The sequence below is a fragment of the Lupinus angustifolius genome, chromosome LG05 (genome assembly GCF_001865875.1).
Source record: "Lupinus angustifolius cultivar Tanjil chromosome LG05, LupAngTanjil_v1.0, whole genome shotgun sequence".
NCBI lineage: Eukaryota > Viridiplantae > Streptophyta > Magnoliopsida > Fabales > Fabaceae > Lupinus > Lupinus angustifolius.
In genome coordinates this window covers 23086547-23101264 of record NC_032013.1, presented here as the reverse complement: position 1 = coordinate 23101264, position 14718 = coordinate 23086547, and the positions used below count along the sequence as shown (strand labels likewise).

General features: G+C 31.6%; 2 protein-coding genes across 3 annotated transcripts; one reads left to right on the top strand and one right to left on the bottom strand.

The window, feature by feature from the left end:
• LOC109347215 (glucan endo-1,3-beta-glucosidase-like) lies at positions 1825-2580 on the top strand (the record flags this gene model as incomplete). The annotated part of the gene is made up of 1 exon (XM_019586921.1): positions 1825-2580. A coding segment is annotated over one exon (756 nt), but the record flags the coding sequence as incomplete, so codon positions are not given.
• LOC109348198 (glycosyltransferase-like At2g41451) lies at positions 8293-14718 on the bottom strand. Of its 2 annotated transcripts, XM_019588483.1 has the most exons (12): positions 14413-14718; positions 13734-13883; positions 13477-13529; positions 12813-12921; positions 12562-12696; positions 12391-12435; positions 11510-11697; positions 10248-10389; positions 9696-9742; positions 9048-9135; positions 8612-8917; positions 8293-8546 (listed from the first exon to the last, which is right to left on the bottom strand). In XM_019588483.1, exons 1-11 carry the CDS (start codon positions 14716-14718, stop codon positions 8624-8626), a joined length of 1557 nt encoding a protein of 518 aa, XP_019444028.1. In that variant the 3' UTR covers positions 8293-8546; positions 8612-8623. The 2 variants fall into 2 exon arrangements, with proteins under 2 accessions (XP_019444028.1, XP_019444027.1); XM_019588482.1 differs by having other exon boundaries at positions 8299-8917.

Genomic DNA, 14718 nt, shown 5'->3' with positions numbered 1-14718 from the left:
AAAAACTCTGAGATAGAGAATATGTCACTTTTACAAAAAAATACTGATAAAATTGTTATCAGTCTTTCAAGAACTGGTAAAATACATATTCCATATTTTATAATAAAAATCTAATAAGATTCATTCAGTTTTAAATCAATACGTAACTCCTAACAATTGTTTGGTGTGAAAATGACCTTAAACCGTAAGGATAATTGAATATTTTTTTACTCTAAAATTTAAAGACATGTTATTCATATATTCCATTTAATTGAATTACCATACAAATCCTATCACATTAGTTTCTATGTCATTTAATTTCAGGACTAAAAGAGTATAAATGAGCACAAACTCATGAAATACAGCTGAAAAACAGTTAAGCTCACCTCAAGGTACCTCCACCCAGTGAAGGTGTTGCGCCCAATGCATTTGTGCTCAGTGCGGAAGTTGTGCTAAGTACAGCTTGGCTAGCTGAAAAGTCGAGGTCAAGTGAAAAGTTGCGCCCAACAAATATACATACACCCAGTGAAACGTGCAAATATTAGAAATGTTAAAAAGGAATTGAAAATAACTTTTAGGGGTTCTTAAGTTGTCATTCAAACATACAGAATATGTATTCGATTTCTGTTAGTTTCTAGGATAATTCTAGTTGAAAATGAGATGTAAAAGCAATGGGGAAAGGTTAACTATGTCAATTTATGCTCATTGAGTAAATAATCCATTCTCTTATGAGTTGTATTTTTCTCTTTTTATCTTTATTCTAGTTATCATGAAAATGTTTAACTAAACTTATCCCTTGTTAGGATTGGATGTAATACTCACTTGATACTTTGATTCAGATTTATGCTTAGTTATTATGTTTTGATTCTTATGAGTTATTTATTTTTGCATATTGTTTCTTTAGAGATTGACAACATCTTTTGCATGGATAGTGAGTAGTAAAGTTTAATCACAACATCTTTATTTCACTAGTTTAATTAAATCAACTTTTAGTTATTAGTATAATTAAACAAACCAACCGAGTTGAAATCAACTTAGAATAACAAACTTTGCTTTAAAGGTTGGTATCAAGCAAATCCATGTAGATTCGAAGATCTTTTAATTTCATAATTGTTTGTAACACCCGATGATATTTTTATTGGCCAATTTGTATGTTAAAAACAACTAGTTGGATTTATTCATTTAAATCAATAAATAACTCTTAACAACCAATATGATTTATTCATTTAAATGAATAAATAATTCTTAACCACTGTAACATACATATGGATGCTAATTCTCTCTTTTGAAGTGAGTGTATGAGTGATAATAAATATTGAATTTTCCTTTAACTTTATAATAAAAATCTTTAAAGATTAAAAAATTAAAGTCAACACAATTAATATAGTACTTTGTCTATTGTTTAGTTGAGATGTTGTAGCGAATAATGAGTTGTTATTTCACTCTCTTGTGAGGTAAGAATGATGAACTATGATTAACAATATTTCTTCTCTCTTAATAAAAATCATCACAATCAACAAAACATTTTTACTAAATAACCATGTAAGTCTTGATTCCTTATTGGATACAAGGATACATATAATCAAGATAAGTCTTGTTAGACATATAAAAAATATAATTTTAATCCTTAATAAATAACATTAAAAAAATAATGAGATTGTAGTATGTCTCTATCAATTCACTAACACATGATTTGATTAATTTGTTAAGTAATGAGTTGATGCTAAGTTTATGTTTCCTATACTATGAAAATGTAGAAATATGTGATTTGGTTTATAACTCTATGTACCATATGAATGCAGGTGCACAAACAGGTGTATGTTATGGAAGACAAGGTGACAAAACATATCTACTAGCCAAGAAAATGCAAATAAGTGGGTCCAAGACAATGTCAAAACCTATGCCAATGTCAAATTCAGATACATTGTTGTGGGAAATGAAGTAAAGCCTGATGACCCATTTGCAAAATCTTTATTGGCTGCCATGCAAAACATTCAAACAGCCATTTCTGAAGCTAAACTAGGGAAACAAATCAAAGTTTCCACTACCATTGAATCTGGTGCCTTGGGATCATCTTTCCCACCATCAAATGGCACATTCAGATCAGATTATCTTGAAGCATATCTTGGTGGTGTCATAAAGTTTCTAGTGAATAATGATTCCCCATTACTTGCTAATGTGTACCCTTACTTCAGTTATGTTGCCAACCCTAAGGATATTAGTCTTGACTATGCTCTTTTCAAATCTAAATATGTGGTAGTGAGAGATGGTTCACTTGGTTATACGAACCTTTTTTATGCTTCTGTGGATGCTATTTATTCTGCATTGGAGAAAATTGGTGCAAAATCACTAAGAATAGTTGTATCAGAGACGGGTTGGCCTTCATCTGGTGGCACAGCAACTACACTTGATAATGCAAAAACTTATAACACAAACTTGGTTAAGCATGTGAAGCTAGGGACTCCAAAAAGGCCTAATAAACCCATTGAAACTTATGTGTTTGCCACTTTTGATGAGAATGAGAAGACTCCTGAGTATGAGAAATTTTGGGGGCTATTCCTTCCAAATAAACAAGCTAAATACCCAATTAATCTGAATTAGTAGAGGCAAATAGCTAGGTGTGGTAAGAAATAAGGGTTCCAAATAAAGCTTTCATATATAATTATTTACATGAGGCTAGTAGGGTGAAAAGCTCTTTATTTCCATCAAAATATGAACCACAAATTAAAGTTGTATTACTATTTGCATCAATAAAATTTAACTATTAAAAGATCTATTAATATTTTATAGTATGATCCGTTATATTTTATGTAATTTATTATCCTCAGCATTAACATTCACCCTTAAATTATATTTTATGAATCTGTGATATAGTAGATGGTTTTCTTGCAAAGAAGCAGCACCAATTAATTAGACAATTCATAATAAAGGAGGCATAATCTATGGTGACTTACACAAGGGTAACATATGGGAAAGGGAAAGAGTTAGAGAAGTACTGTGTGAATAATAGTTTGTAATAATAAAATTTATGCATTGATCTTATTTTCGATTGAGGGTAAAAATTTATATATAATCAATATATTATTTATCATTTACGTATATTACTTATATTAAAGTTAATAATTATTAAATATAATAATTATAAGGTTCACAATCCATTTTTTAATTCAGCAACTTGCCAAAGCGTCCAAACAACCTAGCATCTAATTCAGAAAATGTTCACTTTAAACATTGCCAATAAGGGATCATGATCCTCTTCTGTTATGACAAATGAATATCAAATTTTCAATTAAAAACAAGAATATCAGTTTTACATCTTTTCTATTTTTAATATAAAAAGTGACATCTTTGTTGACCACGATTTATGTCATCAATCTTACAAACATAAAAAGTTAATACTGGATCTTCTTTTCCTATAATAGGAAGAAAAAAAAAGGAGATCTTGAACCATAAAAAATTCAGTTAGTCTGACATACAAATCATCATTGAAAATATGGTTTTTTTTGCTAATAACCCTATAAAAAATACTTTTTTTCTCTACAAAGAAAGCTTAATATGAATTAAGAAGGTAATACAAGTCAATTTTTTTATTGCTAAGCATTTATTGGTATTGAATGAATTAAATTAAATGTGAAATAAATCCTTATTAATATCTCCTACTAAAAGAAAGAAGAAAAGTAAACTCTTTACTTCTTTCTAAATCATATTACTTTTTTTCTAGATCAACTTTTGGATCTAGGCACTTAGGGATAAGTGTATGTTGTCACAAATCATGTCTCGAAACAATAAAAAGATGTTATGTCAATTAAAAAAATATTTATTATTTTTTGGTTTTTGTTTGTTGGTCTCATAATAAAAACCCTACATCTTTTGTGACCTGAGTGAGGCCGAGAGATTTAGAGATGACAAAATTACCTACAATCTATAATTCATCTAAATCCAATAAAATTAAATTCATCCAAATTCATTCATTAGAGCTAATAAATTTAAATGGATATAATTCAATAAATAACTTTAGTAATGGATGAATTTGAATACATCCATTATATCAAATGGATATTCATAAATATATCCATATAAAAACAAACGTTTAAAAATGTTGTTCTTTGTTTTTTCATTTTCATTCATTATCTCAACTATTATTTATAGTGCTTCTCACTCTCACTTTGAATTTTTTATTAAATTGACATCAATTATAGGACGTGTGAATGTGGTTAATATTAAATTTTTTACATGAAACCTTAAATGTAACATGCTAATAAAATATTGCAAAAAAGCACTTTTTGTACAAAGTTAAATACACTTTTGCAAAAAAAATAAAATAAAATGGTTTCTAAAAGTGATTTGCATAAAAATGTGATTTTAAAACATATTTTGTTGAAATAGTAGTTTTTAAAATAATGATTTTCTTCAAAAATGTCTTCAAATTCAATTAGAAAAATCAAAATAGAATGAATATTCATCCATCTAAATCCCTGAAAATGGAATCATAAATGGATTGAAATTCATCAATTAAATTTGGATGGGGATAAATTGGATAATTTAAAATATGATTTAAATCAATTTATATGAATTGATGGATACTTTTTCATTTATTTATTAGGATGCAAATCCAAATTCATCCATATCCATCCACTTGCCACCATTGTTCTAAGTGACCCAAATGGTAATGACAAGGTGGGGATATGATGGAGGGATTAGGTTCCATTTCCTTGCCACCAAAAGTATCCATTAGGTTTGTTATATATCTTCATTAATGAGAAGATACCACAACATTTGAACAAAGAAATGATTGATGGATATGTACATAAAAACCCTCCAAAACGTGTGTTACCACACTAACTTTTAGGTTCGATTCGCCCACACCAACATAAGTATATTAGATGCAAATGGGATGAATAGTGAATTCATCTCCTTCACGATACTTTGGAAAACCTTGATATATTTTGCACAAATAATAAATGTATCTTTCAATAATAGTTTACAAACTTATGTTTCTTCCACTTCTCTCATGCATTAGAGAAATGAAGGATGATTTCTTATATATGAAAAAAAAATTTTGATTATGCCTTCAAGTATCTCTATTTATTTAAAAAATCATATCACTTGTGGGAAAAACACTTTTAGAATTCTGCACTAATTCAGGAACGAAAATATACTTAAACGTTTCAGATTTAATTTTAAATGTACCAATAGCCCAGCAGCAAGCGCATTGTTTTGTTCATTCGATGACCAAACAAAAGATTGAACCCACAACTATGAATTCAAAGCCCAAATATACAACCACAATGCCAAACAATATCTTCTTTCACAAACCATACATAATATGTATATATTCATTTGGGAATTCGGATATTTTGGAGATCTCTTTCACAAGGTTTAATAAGAGTTACATTGTATTCATCTTCCAAATATATAATTGACAGTGAGTTGGTGTTCCAAAAAATGGTCACCATTTTAAGTTTCTAAAAGATAAAAAAATGGTCAGCATGTAGTGTAGATTTTAGTCCTTAGAATATTCAGATGGCTATCAAATAAATTCTAAAAGGACTAATGTAACGATCATTCTAATCTTTCAACATTTATTTGGATTTTTTTGTGGTCATTTCGTTTGGAGGATTAACTTTAAATTTGGTGACCTTTATATCTTGGAGGACTAAATTGTCCTTTACTCCTCAATAATAAGGGAAGAGCTTTGATTCTGAAATAATGTCATTTCTTTCCTTAGTAGGGTGTAATTTCTGGCTATTGATGTTTTGCATGTTCATTAGTTTTATCAGGTCCCCTAATGATTCGAAGTTGAATTTGAGTGGGGTTAAAAATAACCATGTTCTATTTTGGAGTTACTTTTCTCCAAATTAGTTTTCTCCACACTTCTCTTATAAGAATAATAATAATGAAGCTTTAATCTTATTAGTGGGATCAACTATATAAATTGAATGACTTCATAATGATGTATCATAAATTATGTACTTGTTCATTAACAAAGTATTGATATCTTAATAATAGGTTTGTTTGCCTCTTGCTAAACTTTCATTCCATATATTTTGTCTTATACAAAAGTCATATGCTTCTAAAGCTTGTATCAATATTTCTAACTTCTCATTTAATTTCTCTTTTGAGTCTCGACGTAGTCTTATGTCAATAGTAAAATATTCTCAGACCACGTATTGTGTTATCACATTGGTTTTGATCTCATCATGCATATCCTTGATTACTCGAAATATGATAATTGGAACATTTTTTTCTCTAAAGTTTTCCACAATGTCTCTCTAGGCACCTTATCATACACATTCTCTAAGTCAATGAAAACCAAGTGCAAATCTCTTTAGTTCATTTTGTATCTCTTCATCAATCGTCCTAGCAAGTATATAGCCTACATGATATACTTTCTCGACAAAAAACCAAGTTGATTTTCAGTTATATGCATCCCTTGTCTCAATCTCTGCTCAATAATATTCTCTAATAGCTTTATAGTGACTAGTGAGCTTAATTTCACTATAATTTGCACAATTTTATATGTTGCTCTTGTTCTTATAAATTGGAATTAAAATGCTTCTCCACACATCTAGCATTTTCTTAAACTTCATGATCTTATTAAACAACTTTTTGAATCATTTAATGTCCTACTTTCCTAGAACTTTCTAGGCCTCAGTAGGTATATTATATGGTAGAACTATTTTGTTATTCTCCATCTTTTCAGAGTTCCTTGTACCTCCAACCCTCCTTAATTGTACGATAAAATGTATACTTTTTAATTCGCTTCTTTCATGTTTAGTGTAATAAAAAATAAGAAATCATTTCCATCATTACAAAAGTTTTAAAAATATTTCTTTAATATTTTTTTCATTCACCAAAACTTTTCTATCTTCATCTTTAATGTATTATACTTGGTCCAATTTTGCTTTATCTTCAAGTTTTGTTGCCTTGGGAACATGTAATATATAATATAAGATGTATAGAAGACAAGACAGCATTTTATAGGAGAGCTTTATGGTCTAATATTGTTTGTAGTTGAAAGAATCACCCCTACTGTAATGAGAGATTAATGTTTATACATATAAATGTTGTTTTCTATAGATATCTTTGCATTGGAAACAATCTTATCCATACCGAGAATATTTATAGGTATGTGGGGTTAACTCTCCTAACGGATATTTTTTCATCCACAAGACTCGAACCTAAAATCTTACTTATGAGGAATCAAGCATGTATTACTTAAACTACGCGTAATGCTTAAATAAATGTTCTAGTTTACTTTTGAAGTAGTCTTGTATATAAAATGTTGGTACTTGTGTCATTTTGATGCTCCTTTTGTTTATGTAATTTTCAATATTTCATCATTTCATGTGATCACAATGACGTTTTGGAGAAGCCTTGCTGAGGTTAAATCTTCTGAGACTGACAAGCATTTGTTTACTTCAGAAATTAAACTCTATATTTTCTTCACTACAACACATTGTCTCATTAACTTTTTTTTAATTAATCTATATATTGTGATTACAAATTATTTATTTCCCTGCTATTTAATCAAGGCGAAGTTATCATGTCCCCTGTCAAGGAAGGAGCATGGATGCTCTTAGTAAATGTACAATGTTGTACATTTTTTATTGACAATTTTTAATGAATCTAGTTGCCTATGAGCAATGTTGGACCATTGACCTGTCAAATAGGGGTTGAGATCCTCTCTGATACTGAAGGTTTAGTATTGGGTAGATCTGTTGATAAGTGGTATAAAAAAATTAAAGGTCCAAATTGTTATTGGTTTTAAAATTAAATAATATTAGAAATAAAAAATTCATCTTTCCTCACTCAATCTAATACGTGAGAACCAACAATATGTTAGTCTAGTGGTATAAAGCTCTATTAGATCCTCAGGATAACCAAAAGGTCAAAGATTTGATTCCAGTGAACGACATTTGTTGGGAGAGGCAGTCACGACTCCGAAATAAATTAATTCCTTACCCAAAAGAGTGAAGAGATACTCATGATAGTACTAAAGAAATCAAAGACAGGTTAGGATTCCTACACCAAAAAATATCAATGATTCACATTTTAAAATAGATTTTAATTTAATTTTCACCAACTAATGCAATTTATAAATGGTAGGTCATGGTCATTCTTTCTAATTTATGTAATTGGCTATATAATAGCCTCAGTTTAATATTACCAAAGCTTCTATATTTTACAAATAGTATGAGAGAAATTGCACATTTATCCCTATTTGATTTATCTATCTCTATTTAACACAGAATAAAGAAATGAATGAATGTTTTGTTATTCAGTGTTTAATGTTATAAACAAATAGCCCAACAAAGTAACAATCTAAAATAAGCACATAAACTGGTTCACTATGAATGTGTATAAAAAAATACAATAGGCCACTAATTCCCACTACAACCAAAACCAAAAGTCTCAGAAGATTTAATGGGGGAAAATCATGAACATGCAGCAAAATCTGCTCTTGTGTAATTTCCTAGACTAAGCCTAAAATCTAAACATGAAATTTACACAGCGCTTGGGTAACGACCGGAAAACCTCCATGTATCCAAGAAACTGGAATGCTGATCGTGACAGCCGAGGTGCTTCTATCATTATCATGTTTAGTATTTTCCCCACAATTCAAGTGTTGGAGTGCAAGGAGTTAGTTGCAAGCTAAAGATGTAATGAGGTCAGAGTGATCCGGGCTCGGCGGAGATAATGGTGGGATTGCGGATGGGAGTGAGCTATCTATAACTTCCAAGACTCTTCTTGCAGTTGCTTCGGATAAACCACCAGCATCAAATTTTCTAGAAGAAACCAATCTTGAGCTGGAATTACTAGTTGAATTGCTACTCTCAACGGAGTTCAAAAAATTGTCTTTCGATAATGTTGTTTCGGCAGCTTTTGCAATCACAGAACTAAAAACACCAGATTCCCTCAAGTTTTGAATAATAACCTGCAAAGATTAAAAAAAAATTGGGGGTGAACTTAAACTTTTTTATCTCTAGTCTTGACTATGCAGATGATAACTATATAAGTTAAATGGAGAAAAGCCGGATAGCAAATTCCAGGAAATGTCAAATTACCATGGGAGCGTAAATGCGGGTCAACATACCCCTTCTCAAAAGTTTCAAGTTTAGTTTTTTGTCAGTCCACACGACGTGCTCACGGTACCTAAATGAAAAGGAAGAGTCGATTTAAGAAGGAAAACAAAGTAGGATTTGAAGCCAAACTGAATATGCATTGGTAAACTAAAAGACGAGTGCGACTCTGAGACTCTCATGTTAAAAACTATAAAAGAAAATAAAAAATAATAATCAGATAAAATAACCATTTTAATCAGTACAGCCACTGAAGTTTGAACCACGAAAGTGATAAACTGCTTTGTGTAGCATTTTCTAAACATCAAATCTAGTAACTAATAAAACAGATTATCGTTTCAGTGAAAAGTACTGTCTAGTTAATCCAACAATTTTTTGTTAATCACATGAATCATTCACAGGAAAAAAATGGACCTACGTGGGGATTTACGATTCATTCCCCATGCAGCACACGATAAGAACTTCACTCATGAAAGAATGTGAAGAATTTCATATGGCAGTCATAGTCGCTGTATGGTGCAAACACTGTCCATTACTATATTCTTCAACAGCGTGCTTCACACACCGAAAACAGAAAGAGGTTAAGCAGTTTCCGTAAAAAGAAAAATTATTGGTTTTTATTCATGAACTTACCATTGACGCATTTCTTCCTCAGTCGCAGTTGAAGCAATTATGAAAGCCTACAAAGATGTAGAATAAGTTATCAGATTAAATAAATACATAAACAAGGATACAATCCAAAAATTTCACCTATTCCTTAAAAGGAAACAAGCACAATATCAGAGCCCAACATGCTATAAAGTAAAGATAAAAAATAAATTTAATGCGAGAACGCCACTAACATTAGGCTAGCCACCAAGAAAATAAAAAAGGGTGTTTCAGAATAACTAATAAACAAGAAAACAGTTAAATACGAATTCAAGAAATGAAAGAACATTCCGAGGGAATGTCATATAACCATGCACTTCTGTTCTGGTTTTACCAGGACACCAAAGTGCAAGACCTAAACAAGCAACAAAATGATGATTCCCTGAGAGATATAAGAATCTCAGGAATATAATTATGAAATATGAATGTATTCACAGATAATTTATTTACTTGTGGCCCTAAAACTTTAGATGAAACTAGTAATACTGATTACTGAGAAGTAGAAGCAAGAGCATGTAAAAGATAACTATAACTCACAGATCTGTCAAAGTCCAACATGAAGCATCTTTTAACATCTTCTTTTGTAGGCTTGCAGCCACACCGATCACGTCTTGAAGTCAAATCAGAAAATTTGGTGTATGTAAAGTGCAGAACAGCAGCTTCTTCCAACGTGACCTCGCTGTTAAAAGATTTGGGATACGGATCAGTGTAAACTACGGACAGAAACAATCATTCTTCCCTATTAACATTTTTGCTTTAAACATTTCATTCAAATGATTGGCAAAATTGCAGGTAAATTAACACGGCTAGTCAGCTACTAAGTATGTCAAAAATGACCAAACCAGAAAAAACTCAACACATGGGAAATAATGGAGGCCTGGTCAGGATAACAGGAATTGCCTGAAGATTGGAAAGACCAGTCAATACGATAGAAGTGATTACACTAAACTTAAAACAAGAATAAGGCAACTTTATGATATCATACCATGATATTCATACCCATAAATCCCTGATGGCATATTATTAGACTTCGATATAAATGGAGAGGCGGACAAACCCTGTCGTAGAGGTAAAAATTGGAGATCATACCATACCACAAGTCACTAGATTTAAGTATCTTGGAACAATCATATGACATGATGGAGAAATTGAGGGAGATGTAAACCATAGGATTCAAGTGGGGTGGATGAAATGACAGTGTTTCGGGTTTCATATGTGATAAAAGGTGTCACTAAAGCTTAAGAGGAAATTTTAACGCAAAACAGCAAGAGCGGCAATGTTATATGGGATTGGTCGTTGGGTGGTAAAATGTCAATGAGAGAATAAACTCAATGTAGCATAAATGAGAATGTTGTGTTTGATAAGTGAACACATTAGACAAGATAGTATTAGGAATGAATGCATTATGGCGAAAGTTATGATAGCTCCTTTTGTAGAAAAGATGATAGAATTGTGCCGTAGGTGGTTTTTATATATGTGGAGGAGACTGTTAGAAGACTCAGTAAGGAGAGCAGATCCAATTTCTAGAGGCGAGGGAAGGCCAAGAAAAACTATAGGTAAAACGATTAGGGGAGATTTAGAGATCAATGCATTGTCAATGGCAATAGCCGTGATAAATTATAGAGCATTATGGCATCGTTCAATCTCACCTAGTGGAACTAAGGCTTAGTTATTGTTGTATAAATGCACATGTAGTAATCTCTCTCATAACTATAGACTAGTGTTACAAAAATACATGCATATGAGTGCATATTATCATATGTGTGGTCATGAATTGGTGACATGCATAATCAACATACTTAGGTTCCTTCATATAGTTGTGCCATCTATGAGCACCATTTGGACGGAGATCGTCCTGAATCCTAGCAGCTGATTTCCCATTTCCATAAGTAAGAAAATAATTTGGATTGCTACGAGTTGCTTCATCGTAATATCTATAATATACTTCCTTTGGAATGTGGTCGTAGTTCTTCTTGAACATTGAAACCTATGAAAACATTACAAGTTAAAAAATATCCACAAGCATACTTAGTTTATAAAACATGGTATAAATCTAGATTTGAAACAATGGCTTTTACCCCAGCATATATTTGTCTCTTTTGAACAAGAAGGAGAAAAACAACATCAACATAGATATTGCAACCAATACATTTCCATTTTTTTTCCAAAATTGTAAAGTGAATTGGTTTATGTTCATATCAGCATAATGAAGATCTGTATAAAATTTTATTCTGATAAGCTGTTTGATTCTGAGTCACATAATTTTATAGAGTTAGCTTCTGCTTCATCTCTCTTCAATAGATATCATTAAAAAGCTCTTGTAATGATGGAAGTGTAATTATTAAACAATACATCCTAGTTAACCAAAAGTTCTAATTTCTGCACTCAATACAATAATCCAAAGGTTTATATTTAAAAACATACAGAAAAATTTCAGGTATAAATTGCCTATGCACCCTCATTTCTTGAAGAGAAAGATTTTAAACAAATGTTAGTAATTCATTTTCATTGAATAATTTGTTTTCCGGACAAAAATGTGATAGAACAAAGACAATGAACCGCTGAGTGCTGACGCCAACAGGACCCACAAAAACAAGAAGTTGCAGACATAAACTAATTTCTAAGTTATCTTAAACGACATCAATTGAATTAACTTTTCCAAAGCTATTTAGGCATATACCTCACTGAAAGGCTCCTTAATATCGTCTCGCTCAACAGTACTCTCCTGAAACAAATAACATTTCAGCGTTAAGTTAATAAAATATTAAAGAGGCAAGAAGAATACAGTTTGATCAACTAACTATGCAAAATGATGTTAACTTCAGGATCTGTGTAAAAATCCTCGACTCACGTAGTTTGGAAAGATAACCATATCTACATCTCCAGGTACATCAGACAGCAACTGTCTTAAAGAGTAATCTTGACTTCCTTCTGGATGAATGAGTTCATCAGTGTCCAAATGGATGATCCAATCCGCTCCGGAATCCTGAGTATATAAATATTGCAAGAACAAAAAAGTAAAAGATCTTAAAAAGAAATTACATTATATACATTATAGATATCTTAATAAAGTAATACAAGTATAGAAATCATAATCCGTACCCTTGCCATGACAATGCCCATTTCCATGTTCAGAGATTGCTTCACAAACAACTCATGGTTACATGGTTTGTAGAAAAAGTCCTCCAACCAAGTCTCGTTCCATACACGACTGGTACATAAAAGAAAACAGAAAAGGGCAAATAAGTGTATGCATCATCCCATCAAAATACCGAGTAACATTATGGAGAGGTCACAAAATCTGCTACATCACTTTAAAATCTAGAATCTCAATATGAATAAAATATTTAACACGATTATATCCATGTGAAACCAATATCTGCTGACGTTCAATAATCTACTGCACTGTTGTACCGAAAAAAATGTAAGAATCATGGCAACAATATATATAGCTAACATGGTTATTTATTGGATAATCTATAGGAAGGAACAAATCACACACGAGAAAAAACAGTAAACCAAGCCGGATCTACAATGCAGTCAAACTTTAAATCCATAGAAACAGCTAGCACTCAGGTATATTTAAGAAAATAGACAAATAGGTTTGTATCATATTGTCAAATAAAAATTTCCATTCAAATCAGAGGGCACTATTCATGGACTATAAGTTAGTCTCAATTACTGTGATTGTACATTTACAACTGTAAATAGTCGACTCGTCTTGATAAAGGAAAAGGCCTATTAATAAAGTGAAGAACACACATACCTTTTAGCTTGCTGTTCCTCTAATTCTCTTGTTCTGTATATAACTTTTACCCCCTGAAAAATACGCGTTAAAAAGGATGATCAAAACTTAGGTGAAAATAATAAAAAGGGTTTGATAACTAATCAGAACGAGAGTGTGAGCCTTGGCGCAATGATAAGGTTATGCTACCTCGAGAGCAAGATGTCAGGGCTCAAACCTCACCAGGTGGGAGCTCGTGCACCCCTTTTTTAAATATAACGAAGATCGCTTTGACTTACCGGAATGCTTTCTAAAACTCTAGACACATCGGCGGAGGCAGCCTTCCCTTCAACAAAAAGAAGGAAAGTTGAAACTCCAATAACCTTGTGATAGAAGATCCATGGCAGAATCTGCTCCAAACCACCTGCAGTACTTGTTGTAATACATACCTGGCAAAGTAATCAAGATGCATTTCAAATTTCAACAACAACTACAACGACAACAAGTCTTTCCCCACAAGTCAAAGTCGGCTACATGGATCAAACAACCACCTCACATACTTTTCAATGGTAAAGTATTTCAAAATTCAAAACACAACAAATATAAAGAAAAAAACATATAATATATAATAGTAAAATGAGACAGGGTACAATCCCAATTCACTTACATGATTCATGAAACAAACAAACAAACAAACAAAAACATGTTTTTTTTTATAAAAATTCACAAATATGAGTTCAAATATGAAATCAACCCAAAGGTTTAACAATACACGCACTCATGCAGATAAACAACAATAGTCCAAATCATATAAAAAAAATCAAAACCACGACAAAAGGCAGAAACTTGAAAACACCCAATGAATCAAAAACTGAAAACTAAAAAAGGGTCGTAATAGAATCAACCAAACATCATCATTTTTCAAATTTCCCAAATCATAATACACAAAAACAGCGTCGTAACGTTAGTAACACATACCTTAGGTTTGAGATTAGAAGAGTGATCAAATTTGGAGTGATGAATAAAAGGGAAAGAAAGTGACTGAGATTGAGGAAAGAGTGGTGAAGAACAATTAGAATGAGATTGTTTCGAAGGAGAAAGAGATATGCCAGGGAATAGAGAATGATCGAGTGACCCGCGGGTGATGGAGTCATCAGTAACCCCACCACACCATTGGAGGATAAAAGCAAAAGAAGCGAGGGTGATGGGGAGGATAGTTAAAAGGAGTATAATACGAGAATATGAAGATGAAGAATTTGAAGAGGGTCTATGTAGACCCGCCAT

Excerpts from the sequence above, each read along its gene's own strand:
- LOC109348198 (XM_019588483.1), bottom strand. The coding sequence starts at position 14,718 with ATGGCGGGTCTACATAGACCCTCTTCAAATTCTTCATCTTCATATTCT. Across the intron at positions 12,697-12,812 it reads TGGGCATTGTCATGGCAAGG|GATTCCGGAGCGGATTGGAT; the intron begins GTACGGATTATG and ends TTATATACTCAG. Across the intron at positions 8,918-9,047 it reads CCCGCATTTACGCTCCCATG|GTTATTATTCAAAACTTGAG; the intron begins GTAATTTGACAT and ends TAATCTTTGCAG.